Below are 19601 nucleotides of genomic sequence, written 5' to 3' on the forward strand. Positions count from 1 at the left end.
GCGGGGACCCCAAAAAGCCACTCTATCACTCCCCCTCCTCCGCTGGACAAGGGAGAGAAAATATGATGAAAGACTCATGCATAGAGATAAGAACAGGGAGAGATCACTCACCAATTACCATTATGGGCAAAACAGACTCAACTCAGGGAAATTAATTTAATTTATTGCCAATCAAAAGGTCAGATTAGGATAATAAGAAATAAGAACAAATCTAAAAACACCTTCCCCCACCCTGCCTTCCCTTCTTCCTGGGCTCAGGTTCGCTCCTGACTTCTCTGCTTCCTTCCCCTGAGCGACACAGGGGGATGAAGGTTATGGTCTGTTCATTATGCATTGTCTCTGCTGCTCCTTCCTCCTCATGCTCTTCCACAGCTCCAGCATGGGGTCCCTCCCACGACAGACAGTCCTCTACGAACTTCTCCAGTGTGAGTCCTTCCCATGGGCTGCAGTTCTTCACAAACTGCTCCAGCGTGGGTCTCTTCCCTGGGGTGCAGCCCTTCAGGCACAGATGGCTCCAGCCTGAGTCCCCCACAGGGTCAAAAGCCCAGCCAGCAAACCTGCTCCAGCCTGGGCTCCTCTCTCCACAGGGCCACAGGTCCTGCCAGGAGCCTGCTCCAGTGTGGGCTCTCCATGGACTGCAGCTTCCTTCAGCGCACATCCCCCTGCTCCAGCGTGGGGTCCTCCCTGGGCTGCAGGTGGGGATCTGTGCCACCATTAACCTCCATGGGCTGCAGGTGGAGGTCTGCTCCAGCGTGGGTCTCCATGGGCTGCACCACAGGCTGACAGGGAATCTCTGCTCTGGTGTCTGGAGCACCTTCTCCTCCTTCTCCTTCTGCACGGACCTTGGTATCTGCAGGGTTGTCTCTCTCACGTATTCTCTCTCCTCTCTGCCAGCTGCTGTGGCACAGCAATTTTTCCCCTTTCTTAAATATCTTAGCACAGAGGTGCTGCCACCGTCACTGATGAGTTCAGCCTTGGCCAGCTGCGGGTCCATCTTGGAGTCTGCTGGAACTGATGCTGTCAGATATGGGGGAAGCTTCTGGCACCCCTGCAGCCCACCCAGTACAAAAACCTTGCCACGCAGACCCAATGCACCCTTTTAGACTTGTCAGTTGCCTTCTTACTCTCAGCAGAATTTTCCTGTGATTTCGTCTAATTAAGGTTTTCCTAGTGCTTGCTTAGAAAATATTGAATTCAATAACATTGTACTAAAATACATGTAATCCATCAAGGCTTTGCTGTACTCTTGTCATTTGAAATACTATATTGGGATCATATTGTCTAAGTGTTGTAAGACTCCAGTTGTAGGATGTTAAACATCTAGCATACAGTGTATAGGAGCTCCCATAGCTTTTAATTCTTCGGGCTTCTAACACAGCGCACCCACTGTAACTGCGATATGTACTTGTTTCTGATAGCTGATCTGAAATTCTTACCTTAGATGGAATTCTTCCTCTCCTGTGTAAACCTCCTTCTTCTAGGACATTTGTAACTTTCACTGGGTGGGTAACATAAGCACCTGTGGCAGACCATTGTCTGACCTGAGATTTCTTTTATACTAGCCCTAGTGTAAAGAATCCCCTGTCGTAGCTTGGCTAGTAGTCTCAGTGATAACAGTAATGAGAGAGAGGACAGCCACTCTTTGGTAAGCTCTTCACCTTTTTTTTTGCTGCCAAAAAGACGGAAGAAGCATTTACAGAATTCTGCCTAATACCATCGGCCACTTAGGTCAGATAGCAGGACTCGTGCTTAGGACCAGGAGTGCTTTGCAGTCAGGGTGAACCCAACAGATCCCTATTGTAACTTTTCATGTCAGTAAACTTCACTTACACAACTCTTTCTTCCATATATCTGTCTTTCCCTGAAGCTACATTTCTCTGGTCTCTGAGGTACCTTAAACCATCTTTCTTTTGTTTTCTGTGTGGTTATATGTGTTGTTTGCAGGTTTTTTTAAGCTGGTGGAAAGGAGTGCTAAGGCAATAAGCTTCTCCACAGGTCATAGGTAGTCATAGTCATAGATAAATCTTTTTATTTGTCTAAACAGTTGCTACTTAGTTCTCTAAACAGTGAAGGGGGAAGTTGACTAGCTAGCATATTCCAGGTAATCACAGTATGTTCTGGACCTACAAAAACACTCCTGTTGATTCCATACTCTATAGATGGCAGCTTTCTCATCAAAGCAAGTGGTACTCAACTTACATCACGTAGCGCTTCTTCAAAAGATGTTTTAGACATAAGAATTCTTCCAGTAGGATATTTAAAATGCAGAGTAAAAACGCTGAAAAAGCTGGTTTGTATCTGCTAGAAACTCTCTTACTCTGTAAACTTACTTTTGCTTAATTGTATTTTACTTTTCAGGGAGAAGTGTGGGGTTGTATAAATTCTTCTTTGCCAGGTAAGAAATAGTAGTTTATTTTTGAGTTGTGTTGCTTTTTCACCATATGGATGTTTTGATGTTGTATCTACCACCTGCATGTATAGATTTTGTGATAATTTAACTGTCATGATGCTTCCATTATAAACTGTGTTTGGTGTCTAGTTTCCTTTAGTCTAAACTGGGTTACCTGTGCATCTTTTTTTAACATTTGTTTTCCTAGTTAGAAAATGCTTAATATGTCTGCATGATTAAACATGTGCTTTGTGATGTGTGACACATCCAAGAAATATCAAGTTTCTTTCCTTTAAAGGTTTTATATTCTTTTTAGTTTCAGTATACCTTAGCCTGATCTATAAAATCATGGATTATTGCAACTTTGCTCTAGATGCGGTATAATTTGGAAAAAAACTGAGTAGCAGCGGGAAATCGTAAGAACTGGTCAAAAAATTTAAGACATGCAGAGGCTCAGATCAAGAACTAAAATGCTTGGTACAGGTGGATTTAGAAAGTTAAAGCATAAAGCACAAGACAGGACTGTTATGTTAAAAGGAGAGATCAAAACCAGATGGAATTGGACTTAAGTAGTGCTATTGTATCATACGTCATTTCTTAAAAGACTTTGAGTGAAATTAGCGTGCTATGGTTGAAAAAGTGGTAGTGAGGAAAGAGGAGGCTGTAACAGGTTTATGGCATCTGCTCAGACTTGCCCCCCTCCCTCCCAGTGTCAGAAACAAACTCTTGATTCCAGTGCATGCAGAGAGATTTGCTGTCTTATATTTTGCTAGTTTTACTTAGCTAATAATATCTGTTGGAGTTGCAGTGCTTCTGTCTCATCTAAAACTTGATAAATTTTTTAGTTGGAGGCAATAACCTGCAAGTGAGAAATACATATTTTATTTCGAATGTTAAGTTTGAGTAAGCAAGTGAAAAAGCAGTGGAAATCTTTGTTAATTAGCCACTCCCAAATTGTCTCGGTAAAGACTTTACTGAGATGTCATTCTTACATTTGTTTCCACTTCCTTAAACCCACCATGATGTTCTTCTATTAACTTCCTTTTATGGCTTATCCTCACAAAACACCACCGTCAGTCATATTTTACTGTCCTTGCCATGACAGTGTTGTAAACCTTAAATACTTAAGACTAGATGTTCAGGAATGTAAGTATTCTCTGAAAGAAAATTCTTTTGCCATGTTTTCTGAAGGCAAGTATCATTAGTTTGCCAATGATTGTTTATTAAATCTAGTAGGCCTACAGAACATATATTATTTTGGGGGACTTGTCTAGGAAATTAAAGTTTCTTTATGACCATGCACACACGAACCTGTTCAAGAAAGTGCTTACAAAAGATGATCAAGGGACCCCCAGTGGGTGAGTGGGGGGAGAGCAAACCCAGCAACCTATAATTCTAGATGATCGCTATGTTCTGATTTTAAGCTTTATCATTTTTCTGTAAGTGGTCTGTAGAAGATTTCAAAGAGACAACACAATTCTGACGTGAACTTTCTTGCACCCTTCTTGACACATACAACTCTTGAACATGAGAAGCCTAGTTGTTTTTCACTTTCTTCTTTTTCCATCTTCCTTTTTGTTTTCCTCCCCAGTTTCCTCAGCATCATGGTGATTCAGCATTTCTCAGATACTTTCAGAATGTAGAATGTTTCTCTCATCACCAAATAAATGTATCAGAGATGGCATTCTAATTTTTCATGGGTTTTATCTCTGTTTCTGATTTCAGTAGTCTTGTGGAGACTGCAGTAAAATGTTTATAATAAGGAAGAAAAATGTGTGTGTTGTAAGTCATCTCACTAATGTAATGTGGCTTCTAGAAACTTTTTGGAGGAGATGTGGAACAAGAACCTGTGTTACGCAACTAGATGATCTTTCATAGTTCAGGGGTCTGTATTGTACTTTTATGAGTTAATTTGGTGAATAATCGGAACTATGGACTCCAGTCAATTAACTGTGCACTGAAGGTGTATTTTCATCTAGAAATGCAAGCCTTTTAATTACCTTGACTACAAAATTAATTTATAAGTTGCTATATTGAAATTACAGTTCAATTTTTTTTTTTTTAAGATGTCACATCGGTTTTTCTCCACAAGCTTGTCTGCTACTCATAAATATCCTGGGGAGAGGGCCACTTGCCAAGAAAATACTAACTATGGCTGAAACTTATCAGTGTTCTTAATTTGTCATGAATTTGTAGCTTGCTTCATTCTGTTAGCACAGTTTGGTTCCAGTAGAAGTACGTCTGAAAACCACAGGCTCTGTATTGCACAAAATATGGTTGCTTGATTATTCAGTGGTGATTCACTGGTGACTATTCAGTGGTGACATTGCCCCTAAAGCTGTACAGCTGTATTTGTCATGTGTTTCTCCTGGACATAGCTGGTTATTGCAGCAAAGATTTCTGCAAATCTTGTTTTCATGTTGCACATGATATTTCTTTTATGTTTTTTAGATTGCTTTTACCTTAGAATAGCAATCCTACCAATAAATATTCTACCAAATGTTACTGATTTGATTGAAAGGAGTCTATGTGTAGCTCCACATGTGCAAGTACTGCAGAAACAACTGCTACATTATTTTAGGCCTAAAATAGAATGTAGTGACTAGTTGATTTGGCAATTAACTGTACATATGTACTTAAACATATGTGCATTACTTCCATATAGACATGCCTTTACTTTTCGAATTAGTTTAAAACAATGCACCAAATTCTGAAATTTTGAACGTTGATTACAAAGTACCTGTGTGTGCACAACAGCCATGTCTTTAAGACTTTCAAAAAGATGTTCAATCTCTGAAAAACTGATTCTATATCCCAATTATGGAAGTGGAAGGTGAGTGAATTTGCAGTTATTTGTGGCCTTCACAGCTGCTTTGAACTAGTTTGAACTGGAAAGGTGAGCTAATACTCTGAATAGATGTAAAGAGGATTTGGACAGTCTCCAAAAAGACCAGTAAATCACTGGCCTACAGTGCTTCCAGAAGGTCTGGACCATTCAGATGGTACACGGCTACTTCAAACTGACAGAATGCAAGCTGCAACCAAAAGCTGCAACCTTTGCCTCTCTGCTCCCTCCACGCCTGCTACCTTACTTCTGTTGAGCATTAAGGTTTTAATTTGCATTTTAATAAATGTAATTAATATTTTAATTTGCTGGTGAAATATGTTAATTTACGTAAAGATTTTACTCCTCCTTTATAAATTTACTATTAGTGTATCTTCTTAATTTGCCCATCAGAATGTTGTGAAAGATTGACAGTAGTAAGACTTTCTATGCCATCTGCATTTGTAAAGCTGACAAAATGTATTTTAAAGGCAATTTTGTTCATGATAAATACCTACTGGTGATTGTTTTCCATTGATTGCAATGATTTTTAATGACTTTTTTCCCAGTATTTTCTTAGCATTTGAATTTAAGCTCGCTGGTCTCACTCTTCGCTCTTTCACTTCCCTTTTGTAAAGGTGGACATCCCATGTGGCTTTTCTGAATAGGCATTTCTACTAGGCTGAAGAGCATTTTTTAAAATTAAGTGGTTGATTCTTTTACTTTATTTTACTTTATACTTACTGCTTTATTTTTAAAATATTAATAAGAAAAAGGAGTGGTTCATTTAAGCTAAATAATTCCACCCCCTACCGTAAGAAAAAAAGAGTATAAAAAATTTGCCACAGCTGCTGGGCAGCTGCATGGATTATACCTTCCCTTTAATTATTTCTGTCTTTAAAGTTATGTGAGAAATAGACACAGGAATGTATTCTTCTTTTATTTTATTTCTGATGTCTTGAAAACATCAGAAAATCTGTATTTGTGAATAGATTAAGAGGATGAAACAAATTATGGCAGCAATTTGCTTTTCTATGTAACTTTATGGTAAGAAATGAGGATAATGGGAATAGTGAAATAAATGGAAAGAGAGAGACAGGGCGATGGGAAACTTTTATTGATGATAATTCTGGATATGAAACCATGTTATTGGGGGAATAAACTACAGAGGAAGTGTAGTGGTTTAACCCCGGTAGGCAGCTAAGTACCACACAGCCGATGGGGTAGTGGGGGAGAATCAGAAGGGTAAAAGTGAAAACTTCTGGGTTGAGATAATGACAGTTTATAATTAAAAACTGAAAGAAAAAAACAACTAAAGGAAAGGGGGGGGGGGGGACCCACAAAACCAAAAAAACAAGACACTCAAAGAAAACAATTACTCACCACCAACCATCCGATGCCCAGCCAGCACCCAAGCAATGGCAGCCCCGCCAACCTTCACCCGCCAGTTTTATTACTGAGTATGACGTCATACGGTATGGGATATCCCTTTGGTCAGTTGGGGTCAGCTGTCCCGGCTGTGTCCCCTCCCAGCTTCTTGTGCACCCCCAGCCTACTCACTGGCAGGGGAGTATGAAAAGCAAAAAAGGCCTTGACTCTGTGTAAGCCCTGCTCAGCAATCACTAAAACATCCCTGTGTTATCAACACTGTTTTCAGCATAAATCCAAAACATAATTAACTGCTACGAAGAAAATTAACTCTACCCCAGCCAAAACCAGTATAGGAAGCTTGAAGAAAAAGTAAGAAACATATTCTGCATTGACAAAGTTGGTAGAAAAATATGCTATTGAAACCAACAAGAGGATGTGTCTGTAGGAGATAATGTCAATTTTAATGAGAGGGTTTTTTTTCCTGGTGGTTTCTGTTGGCTTATATTTCAGATTAGATAAATTATCAAACTCTGATACTTCCAGTGAACACATAAAATAGTTTGCGTAAAGCATCTTTAAACTCCGTGTATAGAAGGTATTTCATAATTGCCAAGTTCAGCATTTATTAAGGCAAACACTTACTCTTTTCTTGCTTAAAGTTGGTTTGGAATGACTTCATAAATTCTGATAAAAATGTAAGCTGTAAACAGGCTTCTTGAATGAGAACAGATTACCAAATTTGAAAAGTACCTGTCTCATGGGGAGGGAAGGGAAAATGATGGCATAGACTCTCTTTCTACTGTAATATGTACTGTCATCTTATTTTCAAAGGAGTTTTGAAGAAATCTGACGGGTGGGTTGGTTTAGGTTGCTGTGAGCTAGCTATTGCTGTGGAATGCCGGCAAGCATGTAAACAGGTAAGGCTTTCTAATTCTCTTTCTGTGGTTAATGTCAAATGTTGCTGTGCTGAATTCATTTATGTAGTACTGTTTATGAACTTCAGGCTTAATGCATTTTTTACATCAAAATTAAATTATCACATAAACTCTTTTTAAAATTACAAAATGTGACTAGATATTTCCCAGGAAGTACTACTATTGACAAATGCCAGCAACCAAATTCCAAAAGCCAAAACAAGTAATTTACATTTTTAAAGTGAATTTTCAGTAAAAAAGTAAAAATTCAAGTCTACTGAGATGAAAACCTAGTTAAGAAAAGTTGTGGCGTTTGTGGGGGGATTTTTGGGGAATGTGTATTTTCAGCTGTCCTGTAGGACTAGGCTGCTTGCTATGACTTGATGAGCCTGAAGAAATGTAAAGACCTTAGGGTTAGCTGTGCCTTTTTTGTACATTCTGATGCCACATTTAATTGCTGAGTAATGAAGATACAGTTAAGATGAAATCTTACTGTGTTTATAACTTTGACACCACAGAAGTTCCAGGGTGAGAGCCGATGGGCTGGCTGCAGGCATGTCCAAGCACTTGGCAAATGGAGCTAGTCCACTTAGTTTTGCTTTGCGAACAGTAAGCGTGTGATTATTGCTGATGTGCTCTAGTTTGTTACTTTGTAGTAATTTATTGACTGAATCCGTAAAGATTCTGAAGCTCTCTTTGGTTATGCTAAACTGAATTTCTTGAAATTTTTTTGTCACAGTCTCTACATGAAAGTTATTATTTTAAAATAATGCTGAGTAGAAGGCAATATGTGGCTGTTTCTAAGCTCTCTTTTTTTGCAGTGTAGTGTTTAGTGATGGAACATTGTAATTACAGCCCCAAACAGATTTTTGTCCCTCTTCGAAGAGGATTTTGTTCATCAGATGGAAGAAAGTTGGTTTTGGTGTTACTATATCACTATTTCTGTCAAGTGACAATTTTAAACATGATACATAATAAAAAGGTCATTGCTAGATTTAAAAATCAGTGAAGCATTTTGTGATATCCCCCTCCCCCCCCAAATACATGCTTGTGACCTTGAAAACATCTTCAAAGTCAGAGAGTGTATAATTATATATCATTATCCTTGTAACTCAGTTCTGGGGCACAGATGTACTTAATAGTCCGTGTAGTATCTTGCAGGTTACCTCTGTAATCTTAATCTTGGACCATCAACCTACTGCAAATTGTTGTTACTCCAAAAAAAAGATGCTACCTTCACCCAAAAGCATATCGTTTAAACTATTTGACAAACGATAAGCAGTGAGTACACAAACTGAATAGTGTAGAAAAGAGAGGAGTGAGTAAACAAACTGGATCCTTTGGATCTTCTGAAAAGAAGATACATGTATCTGTTCCCAAATGCATTTCTTAGCAATGTTTTCAAATTTATCCTAATGTTTAACTGTTTTCCAGACCTGATAAAAACACTTCCATTTGTAAGTTATGAAATTCTGTTAATTTAATCTTATGATTGATTTATCATTTCTCATTATTCTCAGAATCAAATGCTGTATTGTTTGATTGCAAACTCTGCTGTCTCAGAACCTTGGCTATATTTTGTACTTTAGCCACATCTGGTTGATATATTTCATGTAATTTTCATTTAAACTGAAATATAGATACTTGCCAAACATTAGGGATAATGGAAAATATTTAGATTTTAATTTTGATTCTTGAAACTTGAGCGGGTTTCGGCGGCATTTTGAAGAAGGTGATATGTTAGGTCCAAGGTCAGACTTTACCCTGTTACTTTAAATTACTGGAGGTGGAAATAACTCGTGTTAGTAGTAGTAATAACTTTGAATATCTGTCATATGAAAAAGGAGCAAGAGGTACTCTACAGAGGAAACTGATCTGCAGTTTGAAGGGAGAATTTCTGCAACTCAGTTTGACAGTAGGAACTGTAGGACTGTACGTACAAGAGGGAGTAGAAGGAAAAAAAAGCACATAAGTGGTACTGAGCATGTACAATAGGGAAATTTTTATGCTCAAGTTCTTCCATTTCCTAAATGTTTCCCGTATTCCGTTTTATCTGGTAAGTCTTTCACGAAAACAAAGTTGCTTTGTGTGCTTCCGTTATCAGCTAACTTGGTGCAGAAATATGAGGTTTTGGGTTTTAATTAAATGTAATCATGGTTTCTGCTTTTTACCTTAAAGCCTTATAAGGGTTCTTTAGGTTCTTACAAGGGAACATTTAAGTAAATCATGAATACATGGTTATCACAGTAAATATAAAGGTAGAATCATCTTTATTTTGCAACATGAGTTTATTATTTTCTACTACAAATGGAGAAATTTATCTGTCTTTCAGGCTTCTGCAAAGAGTGATGTTTTAAAGGTCTGCAGGAAGGAATACGAGGTATGTGTATATGTGTCTGGGTATATCTTACTAAAAATCAACTGTTAATAAATTATGTAAAAAGTATCCTGTAGAAGAGGGAAAAGCTAGTCTTCTTATAGTTGTATTTCTGGATATAGTAATTTTCATCCAAATGTAAATTACCTCTCTACAGTTTTTGTAAAAGTATAATCGTTTTCTGGAAAAAGGTCTTGTCTTTTTTTAGACTTGCATATATCTTAATTTGAATGAAAAAGATGCAGCTTTCAAAATGGGAATGTGGATTCCAAAAAAGTTTGTTTCGTAGGAGTTCTGGTGAAAGTCAGCATTCATTGTGAGCATTCATTCTGTCAGAAACATTTTGGTTTCTATAGTGGGAGAGTCAGCTTAAAAGTGACCTAAAGAAATAAACTCAGGAAAGAATAATCTTTTGAGTATCTTATCCTGATGTAAATAATTTTGAATGAATATTTTTTTTTTGTAACATCAGTGAAACTATTAATTCTTGCAATTATTTTCACTGTTCTGCTCTTACAATTAATCATCAGGATATTTTCAGAAATCTGCCTTTACCTATATTCTTTTTAACACAGTTTGTAGAAATGCTATTCTGCTAGGACTTCTTTTCTTTCCTACTATTTCTTAATTAAAAGCCAGATCCCTCCTGCCCCCTGTCATCTCATTTCCTCCTGCCCTGAATTAGGTAGTCTTGCCTAAATTCTGCTCATAATCAACAGTTCGGAGTATCAGACAATTCTCTGTTCTCTTGATTTGGGCAGAAGTGTAGAAGGTTTCCTGTTTTTCCAGGAAACATTAAATTGCCTTTTTTTTCCCCCCCTTTGGTCCTTTTATCTAAACAATCTCCAGAGTATTTTCCTAGTCTCTTCACTGAAGTTACGGTAGCTTGTTCTCTTTAAAATGAATTTTCATTTTAGGTAGTTCTGTCTCGTCTCATGCTATGATATGCTGTACTGTCAACATCTGTAAGCTTCTCCTCTATTATGCTGGTCTGTTTCCTTCTTTTTTTCTGGATTTCTGCATTGCTGTAGGAGGTTGGCCAGTGTGGGTTGAAGGAGAACGGGAGAGGAAAGGTAAGAGATTAAAGAATGACTATGGAATGGTGGTAGTCATCTTATTTACTTTTCCTAGTTCTTCTTTTTCCAGTTTTTATCTGGAATTTTGGAAAGTGAGTCCCTTGCTCTTATGCAAGAGTGCTCTTGCTGTTATTGTACAGAAAACCTTAACTCTTTCTATCTGTGCAACACTAAAAGAGAAGAAGAGGGAGAAAAATGATGGAAGAAGGGATCAGTCTTCTGGTTGGTGAAGAAGGAAAGAGAACTTTTTTTAGTTAGCACTGGGAGTAGTTGTTACAGATACTTAATTTCTGTCCCTAATAGAGTATCTTATGTGGTAGTTTTTTAGTTACTACAGAGTTTTGTATGACAATGGGTTTTCCTATGTATCTAGGCTTACAGGTGCTCATGAAAAATAGTACTTGCAATGCTCTCAAGAGACCTATTGGTTATATAAAATTCAAGAAAGTTTTGCCTAAGATAGGGGATTCCAAAAAATACTTCTGGAGGGAACCTGCAGTTTTTCACACTTTAGTCATTCTTTCTCCTTTTTTAAAAAAAAATTTCTTGGTGCCTTGGTGAATGTGTCCTGCTCCCTCTGTAAGTAGCTTCTATGTCTGTGAGCGGTACCATACTTTGTACTCACTTGGGTTGACTGGGGAAGAAACTGAACAACTGGGAAGAGAGTGGCTAGTTAAAACTGAAAGAGGTGCCGTAAGATCAGAAACAGCCTGTGAATTACATAAATGCAATGTCATACATACTGTGTTTGCCTTTGTGTTTAAGAATTCGTACTTCATTCACTAAAAATGAGGATCCAATTTGAGAATTAGTATGCAATATAGATCATAATGCTTGTTCATCAGCTCTCAAGTCTGTTACAGAGGTATTGAATATAGAAGTACATGACATGTAAGTAAAAACTAGCTGAATGAAGAATATAGAAGTATAATTCCCTTTTTGTAAACACTCATAGCTTACCAACTTTTATAGCTTACTTATATACTCACATAAGGATTTCCCAGAGGATTTCCACAAGCTTCTTACAATAGTTGACTAAACTGTGCATAGTACTTTTCTGTAATCTTTCAAGATTAGGGAAGCAACTTCATGAGTTAGCCTTCAGCTTCGCACTAAATTAGTGAGCACGAAGAATGAGGTAAGTCGTCACGGGTAGGGCATAGTGTTCAGAGCAGTGAAAAAAACCCAAACTCCAAGCAGGAGGTGTCATGAAGTTTGAAGTTGCTAAGCAGAATCTCAGGTTGTACAGTAGCAGAGTCACTTTAGCATTGATGTGCCAGCTTTTCACAAGATTAATTGAAGATGCTTTTTCTGCTGATCATATGTTTCTGGATTACTTTTATTGTAAATATTTATGAACTTTGTGATTCTTCTAATTTGGAGATTTTACACATTTTAGAAATGAATCATGCTGTAATACACTATTCATTTTTAATCAATGCATTGAAGATTGCATATCCTATTGAACATTTTTTATTTTCAAGTAGCACTGCATACAGAAATTTAAAAATTTAATACAACATGCTGAGTATTTTTGAGTGTTACTGAAATGTACTTTATTTGTCGTCTTTTGAAAGATTTTATTCTGGTAGTCCTTTTTCCCATCCTCTGTTTCTCAGATACTCATTTTATCATACTCATTTTTTTCACTAGTTCTATGCATCTCAACTCTTTTATCTTTCGCTACTTCTTCCAGCTTTCTGCTATCCTGTTCATCTTCCTCTAAAAAGAAGGTAGGTAATAGTCAAAGAAGAAAAAAGAAGTGGAAACTCTATGGATTGTATGTAGGATTTTCTGATTTTCCTATTTTTAAAAGTTTTGTGTAAAGTTGAGGTTCATTTTTTGAAAAGACTACATGGAATACATGCTTGGAAGAGTAACTGAAAATAGTTTATAAAGCTTGAAATAAGCTGTAAAGTCTTTATTATTGTGTTTAAGATCACTTTTCTTTCTTCTGTGCATGGAAAGGATACTACTAAAATTTCCGATTCTAGCTCTTGAGTCTCCACGCTGCGTACTGTGAGTTCACCTCTCTGCACATTAGGAACTCCAGTTCTTATTTCATGTGTACTAAATAAGACATTCAGACTTCTCTAGTTAATTGGCATTATGAGAGCTTTGCTGCAGCCGAGTACTATTAACATCTGTCACGTGGTCAAAATATAATTGGAAATGTTGCCAGTTATTTAGCTTCTGCTCTTAAAACTATTTTTGACACACAGTAGTAAATGCTTTTGGTGTCCCTGGACTGTTTAAATGTATTTTTGCTCTCACAGATTTGAGCACTGTTTAGCTTAATCTGACTTTGTTTTCTTACAGTTTTTAAATACAGAAACTTCAAATGCAGTGCCTGTGGCTTCAAGTGCTGTAGTAGGGATTCAGAAAAGTATTCACTGTGCTACAGTATTGGCTTGTTTTATCATCTAGGGTCCTATCTGGCTTTACGCTGAGGTTTTAGTGAGTGCTGACTACTAATTACCCCTTCTGAAAAATGCAGTCAGCAGTGTTTAGTTCTTATCTAATTGTTTGTGCGGATTACTCAGAGACAGTAAGGTTGTGACTCAAGGAGCTGTTTAGGACATGGTTCAGGAAAAGGTTCCAGAACAGTTTTAATGAACTGCTGAGGCACATTGCTGTGTGTGGCCTCTGGAAGTACTACTTAATGAATTCAGGGTGGACACATTGTAGCTAATATGTTTGTCATCTGCTTGTGCTTTTTGTCTCTGTTCTCTGTTCTCTGCTCAGAGGTTGATAGAATACTCAACAGTCTTGCCAAAATTTAAGTTCCAGTGATTTTGTTCTACCTTACTGTGCAAGTGTTCTCATTTCTTTACTGGTTTACGTAGTTGAGGAAAATCTTGGCCTTACTTGTTAATTACTGTAAGTTTTTTAAGTTCTTAACAGATGTGCACCATCATTTGAAACTTCAGCTGACTCCACTAAACCTTCTGACTTTATCTTCTGTTGATAAATTTGAAGATTAAATGAAGTCAAGGAGAAATGCACAGGACTGTCATTGCTGTTCTCATAGTGAAGCATTTTGTTTCCTAGTGTATTTGTTAACTGTAGGTAATACTTCTAAATTAAGATGGCTTGAATTGGATAGGTTCTATACGGAAATGTTTAACATGGTTAGGTTGCCCAAGACAACAGTACTAGACTTATTTTTCTGCCAGAGTTAGTAGAATACAGATACCACGATAATTTTTAGGGAGGAAAATAATCTTTGATTTTTAGCAAAATACTCTTAATTTCTGGTGTGAAAGAACAGCTTCACTGTTGCTTTTCATTCAAGACACAAGAGGCAGCCAATTAGAAAAAATGTGCTTATAATATAAAAGCATGCCTTACAATGCAGAAGACTTCTTCCTTTAGCAAAATGTTCTGCTCTGTTTGTTTGTGTGCGTGCATTTTGGTTTTTGAGCCGTTACCTGCAGCTGATGAGCTCCAAAAAGAGCGAAACCAGTTAGGTCCTGCAGTACTGGCTAAAATCTTTCTTCAGGGAGCTTCCGGTGAGGAAAACTGGACAATGTTCTCTGCTGGATAAACTTCAATTGCGTTTTTCAATTTCCATAACACCAAAAGATCCTTGAGACTGTTTTCTTTATGGCATACATGGTTGTGTTGCCTGTGTCTGCCTGACACTTTCCATTCCTTCTGCTTATAGTCTCACTGGCTTTCATCACCAGTTTCAGCAACATTTGACTTTAAAAAGAGATAAATCTGAAGAATGAGATTAATGCACAAATAAACCAAATCATTATGTTTGTGTTTTATAAATTTTAATATTGCCATCTTTCTTCGCTTAATATTTTATTCACAAATTGAAAATGGAGTATCAGACTGTGTGTGTGTACAGTGTTGCCTTTTTATCCTCGTTTTCCCAGATCTTGAGACTTAGTTCTTCCTTTAAAGAGAACATCCTTTTCTGCTCTTTTGGTTTTTTGTGGTTTGTTTTGGTTTGGTTTTCCTTACTTATATCTCTGTTTTATCTTTTGCTTTGTTTTCTCTGTCTTTCTCTTCTGCCCGTTCACTAGCAAATTCAGAAGGAAGCTTGAGTGGGCGGAAAAGCTGCTGATTTCTTAAATAGGAGTGCTGCTTTACTAGGGATGGGCATTAGCCCTATGTTCTGTAATGAAGTTATGGTCAGTAATTCAAATCAGACTGTCTAATGCTGTTATCAGCTTTATTTACGAGCAGGTGACTACACACTAATTTTTATTTTTTTTTTTTTAAGATTTCTCATGTCTATATAGCTACACTCCCCACAATTGTACCCATACCTTCTGGGAAGGTGAACAATTATCCAGACCTACACAAAGAGCAAAGTCAGCACCCTAACTAGCACTGTGTTCTGTGGTGGCTACAGGCACTACAGTTTCATGAAATTTGGTGAGTTGCTTTAACAGCTCAGTGCAACTGAAGTTCTTCCTGTTTCTTCCTGCAACTGCTCTTTTTCCACACACATTCCCTCCCACTGCTAGCCAGACAAATACATTTCTCCTTATCTTGCTCTGCCTCTGGCATCTGGCAGGTCCTTCTGAAAGAGGACATCTAAAAGAGGATATCTGAAAGATTATTCTATTCTGTTCTAACTTAGTATTATACCTGTTGAAATTGCTGATTTAAATTCCTAGGAGATGAGAAAAAGGAGTTTTCAGCAGGGTTACTGAGGAAAATCAAGTAATGAGAAGATGATTAGTTCCAGAAATGGTGTAAAGGCATACACAAGACTATTCAACTCAGAACAGGGAGAGAAGAGTTGAAAACAAGGTGGAAAAGAGAAGTAAGACCACTTCCTCTTAACAGAAATATAAGCATTATTACAGTGATTCAGCAGTCTGTGGAACTACAGTTTCAAAGTACAGAAAGAAGATTTATTATCTGGTTAGGGCATCCTACTTATATAAAATTGATGTGTAAAATTGCTGCAAGAAGATAATTTTGTCTCAACTTGAGCCCTTCTTTAGAGGAGGAACACTAGTAGGCATCATAATCTTCTCAACATTCTTCTCTGTTTTGTGTGTAGTTATAAATTGCAATCTGAGCTAACGGGGCTAGTGACACTATTATCCCTGAACTGCTTTTTAATAATCTTTCTGTAACATTCAACTTTTAAATAACATGACAATTTTTAGCTAAGTTTATAGCAGCATTACATCATGATTCTAAGTATTGTTTGTGCTAACAGTATGGTCAAGTACTTAGGTATAACCATGACAGACGAACTTCAGCCTTTTCAGGAACCTCTACTGTCCCATTACATTAATCAATAAAGTCACAGTGTTGCTTTCTACCTGGCTGGTTTGTATGCCACGTTCCAGTGCTTGGTAGAGGGTGGATGCGGAGAAGTCTAATTTCAGCAGCTTCTGAGGACAGTCAGTCAGTTTTGGGTCAGAGTGATGTTGTGTATGGCAATTCCTATCTAACAGTTGTTTCTTTTTCATACACGGAAGGTCCCAGAGAAACCAGGTGGCCACATCAAAATACTGACTTTCTGATAACCGTTGTCTGGCATCCATAGGGAAGGATGTATGGTGCTGTAAAAATGACGTGAGCCTTTAGGCAACAGTATAAATCTGTTCTTTACAGATATAGGATGGTGACTCTGTCTACATGTTCTGTTTCCATAAGTTCTTTTGTCCCTGTCCCTCAGTGTTACACAGATGAATGGGTGACAGGGTTTGCTTTGTAGGTAGTAAAGAGGGAAAATGTGAAATGATTCTCAGTCTCAGAGGAATTATGCAGTATCTGTGCTCTTGGGAGAAAAGATCTAAAATCTGGTAGAGGATATTAGAAGAATGAAAATAAAATGTCTGAATTGTTACTTCGTGAAGCTTTGGGTGTTGTTTTATGTAAGGCAGACTTTTGAACTTTTGTGTGAGGTGTTCTCAACAGACCTGTGCTTTTGTTCATGATCACTAAAATTATAAGTAGATGATGTTCATGGAAAACTAACATATTTTCAAGTTAGATTTATGTTTGTTCTCTTAGGGTCATTATTTCAGTGCCACATACCTATGATTTAAATTAATCTTTGACTGTAAATAGAAGAAAGTGATGCTGCTCACTACAATATTGGGACTGTCCTCTTTAAAATCTTGCATTTGACTGTTAACATATTTCGTTATTCAAACATAGATTATCCAAAAGATTATATAATTGTGAGACTGTAGAAAAGAGAGTTGTGGCATTGTGATAAAGAGTAATTAATTGGCCAGTTTGAACTTGTGATTTAAATAAAATCATTAATGGCATGATACAAACTGAAACATCAAGGCTTGAGGCTTTTCAAATCTAAGTTTAAATGTGAGTTTTCCATCTTTTTGCTACAGTAATCAGTTCTTTTGGCTGTTCAGATTTTCAAATCTGAACTCATGCTAGTTCATGCATGGAGAGACAATCTGTGTTCTGAAGTGCTTACTCTTAAATGAACAAAGGAAAAGAGGATGAAGATAGCTATGAAAATTAAGAACATTTTTTTAAAGATTCATGTTTTTACTTGGGTACTTATAAAACTTTCCTGAGGGAAAAAAAAATTAAAAAGGGAACATGGGGTTGTAGAATTCTCAGCTTCTCTAGTGGAATACATGTGCTTAATGAGTAGCACTTTCAACAAAATAAGAAGTTGGGACGCTATAATATTTACTGATTCTGGTGTCATGATTTAAGATGTCTCTGAAGGTGAGTAGGTAAGGGAAAGGGTGCAGAAAGTGTGGGTTATGTTCTGAAGCTGTCCAGTAGAGGTGAGACTGCCTCTTTGTGCCGCCTCTGTGAACAGAGATATGTTCTGTATTTATTTACCCTTCCCTGTTCAGCATAACTGAACACAAGCAAGCAGCATTCAGATGTTGTAGTTACTGGTATTTTTATGAGTTAGCCACTGGGAGATTTGATCACTTTGATATTTACTTTGCTTTTCTCTGTAATTGTACGTAACTGTAGGGAAGAAAATAAGGATGCTGCTGAAACAGATTAATTGACTCAAATGATCTCTGAGAAGAAAGCAAGTAGAGAATATGAATTGAAAACCAAACTCCTGCACTCTATACGATCTCTAAGACAAAAAGAAAAATAAAAACATCAAGGCAATTTCTAATACATCTGTATTTTCTTCTCTTTAAAAATGTAATGTTTCCATCTGTTTGCAGCAGTACAGATTTTCACAAAAATACCCCAAAGGTTGTTGGGGATACCCACTTCTCTGCAATGCAGGAAATACCAGTAACTAACATAGATGAAGAACCTAGTGAACTACAGAGCTTGAGTTAGGTCTGCATTTTGAGGTCTCTTCTTATGTAGAGGTAGTAGCATGTCTGATACTTTGCTGTACTGAAGCAAGATTTTAATCCCACATTATGTTTGTGGATCAGTTTGATGGTGTTTCTGTTTTTTTCTCTAGATGCTGTGTAAAATACAGATTTGTTTAATGATGGGGATAGGGGAAATGAAGGAGACCAGGAACCTTATAAAGATGGGGCTTGTGTTTTTTCACTATGTTAATGTATTGGATCACTTTTTATGATCTGGTGTTCTGACAAGTGTGGAGGTCAGGTGTGGAGGGGGTTCAAATTTTTCTTCTTTTTCACAATCATATAATTTTAAAGTCTTTGATAATTGGCAACTACATTTTGGAATTTCAACCTCATGACTTCATCTTTTCATGGAGTTCCGGAAAACTTATATGTGTTACCTATTCTTTTAAGAAGAAATGTGGTTTTTCAGTGTGGGGAAGGCTGTAGCTGTTTTGGGCATGAGTTCAATAATCTTGAGGGAGGTGGTTCTCCCCCTCTGCTCCACTCTGGTGAGACCCCTCCTGCAGTTCTGCCTTCAGCTCTGGGACCTCCAACACCAGAAGGACATGGACCTGTTGGAGCGAGTCCAAAGGAGATAACAAAAATGGTCCAAGGGCTGGAGCACCTCTCCTATGAGGAAAGGCTGAGAGAGTTGGGGTTGTTCAGCCTGGAGAAGAGAAGGCTCTGGGGAGACCTTATTGCGGCCTTTTCAGTACTTAAAAAGGCTTGTAAGAAAGATGAGGACAGACTTTAATAGGGCCTGTTGCAACAGGATGAGGGGTAATGGTTTTAAACCAAAAGAGGGTAGATTCAGACTAGATGTAAGGAAGAATTTTTTTTTTTACGATGAAGGTGGTGAAACACTGGCACAGGTTGCCCAGAGAGGTGGTAGGTGCCCCATCCCTGGAAACATCCAAGGTCAGGTTGGATGAGGCTCTGAGCAAGCTGATCGAGTTGAAAATGTCCCTGCTTGTTGCATGGGGGTCGGAGTAGATGACCTTTAAAGGTCCCTTCCAGCCTAAACTATTCTATGATTCTATGATTGCTCTGTGGATTAGAGTCCTCTGAAAACAAACAGCAGGGTGTATGTGTTTCCCTTCTGTCATATAACATGTTGTATATCCCCCAACTGTACCCTTTGGCTGCAGTTTGAGGGAGTTGATAGCATGCGTTAGCTTTTAAGGTATGTTGTTGTTGAGTGAGTTTGTTGAGATTTTCTATTTGCATGTGAGCATCTGTGCCGAGTTCTTTTTTTGCACATAGAATCTTTAAAATTATTGTCATAAAAACCCACATTTTGGGACATTATTATAGCATGCTGTTTCTAAGTTAGTCCAGGAAAGTCTTCCTATTTA

At 37.6% G+C, this 19601-nt stretch overlaps 1 protein-coding gene across 1 annotated transcript in view; it reads left to right on the forward strand.

Annotated features, from left to right (window-relative positions):
- Positions 1 to 19601, forward strand: part of RECK (reversion-inducing-cysteine-rich protein with kazal motifs) — a gene marked incomplete at its 5' end in the record, with an annotated part of 55469 nt that overhangs the window by 6496 nt on the left and 29372 nt on the right. Inside the window, 3 exons of the mRNA XM_009700340.1 lie at positions 2359 to 2395; positions 7416 to 7501; positions 9831 to 9878. Of these exons, the coding sequence (XP_009698642.1) occupies positions 2359 to 2395; positions 7416 to 7501; positions 9831 to 9878 (171 nt within the window). The remainder of the gene's footprint in view (positions 1 to 2358; positions 2396 to 7415; positions 7502 to 9830; positions 9879 to 19601) is intronic.

Source organism: Cariama cristata, unplaced genomic scaffold, assembly GCF_000690535.1.
Source record: "Cariama cristata isolate BGI_N322 unplaced genomic scaffold, ASM69053v1 scaffold2590, whole genome shotgun sequence".
NCBI classification, from domain to species: Eukaryota; Metazoa; Chordata; class Aves; order Cariamiformes; family Cariamidae; genus Cariama; species Cariama cristata.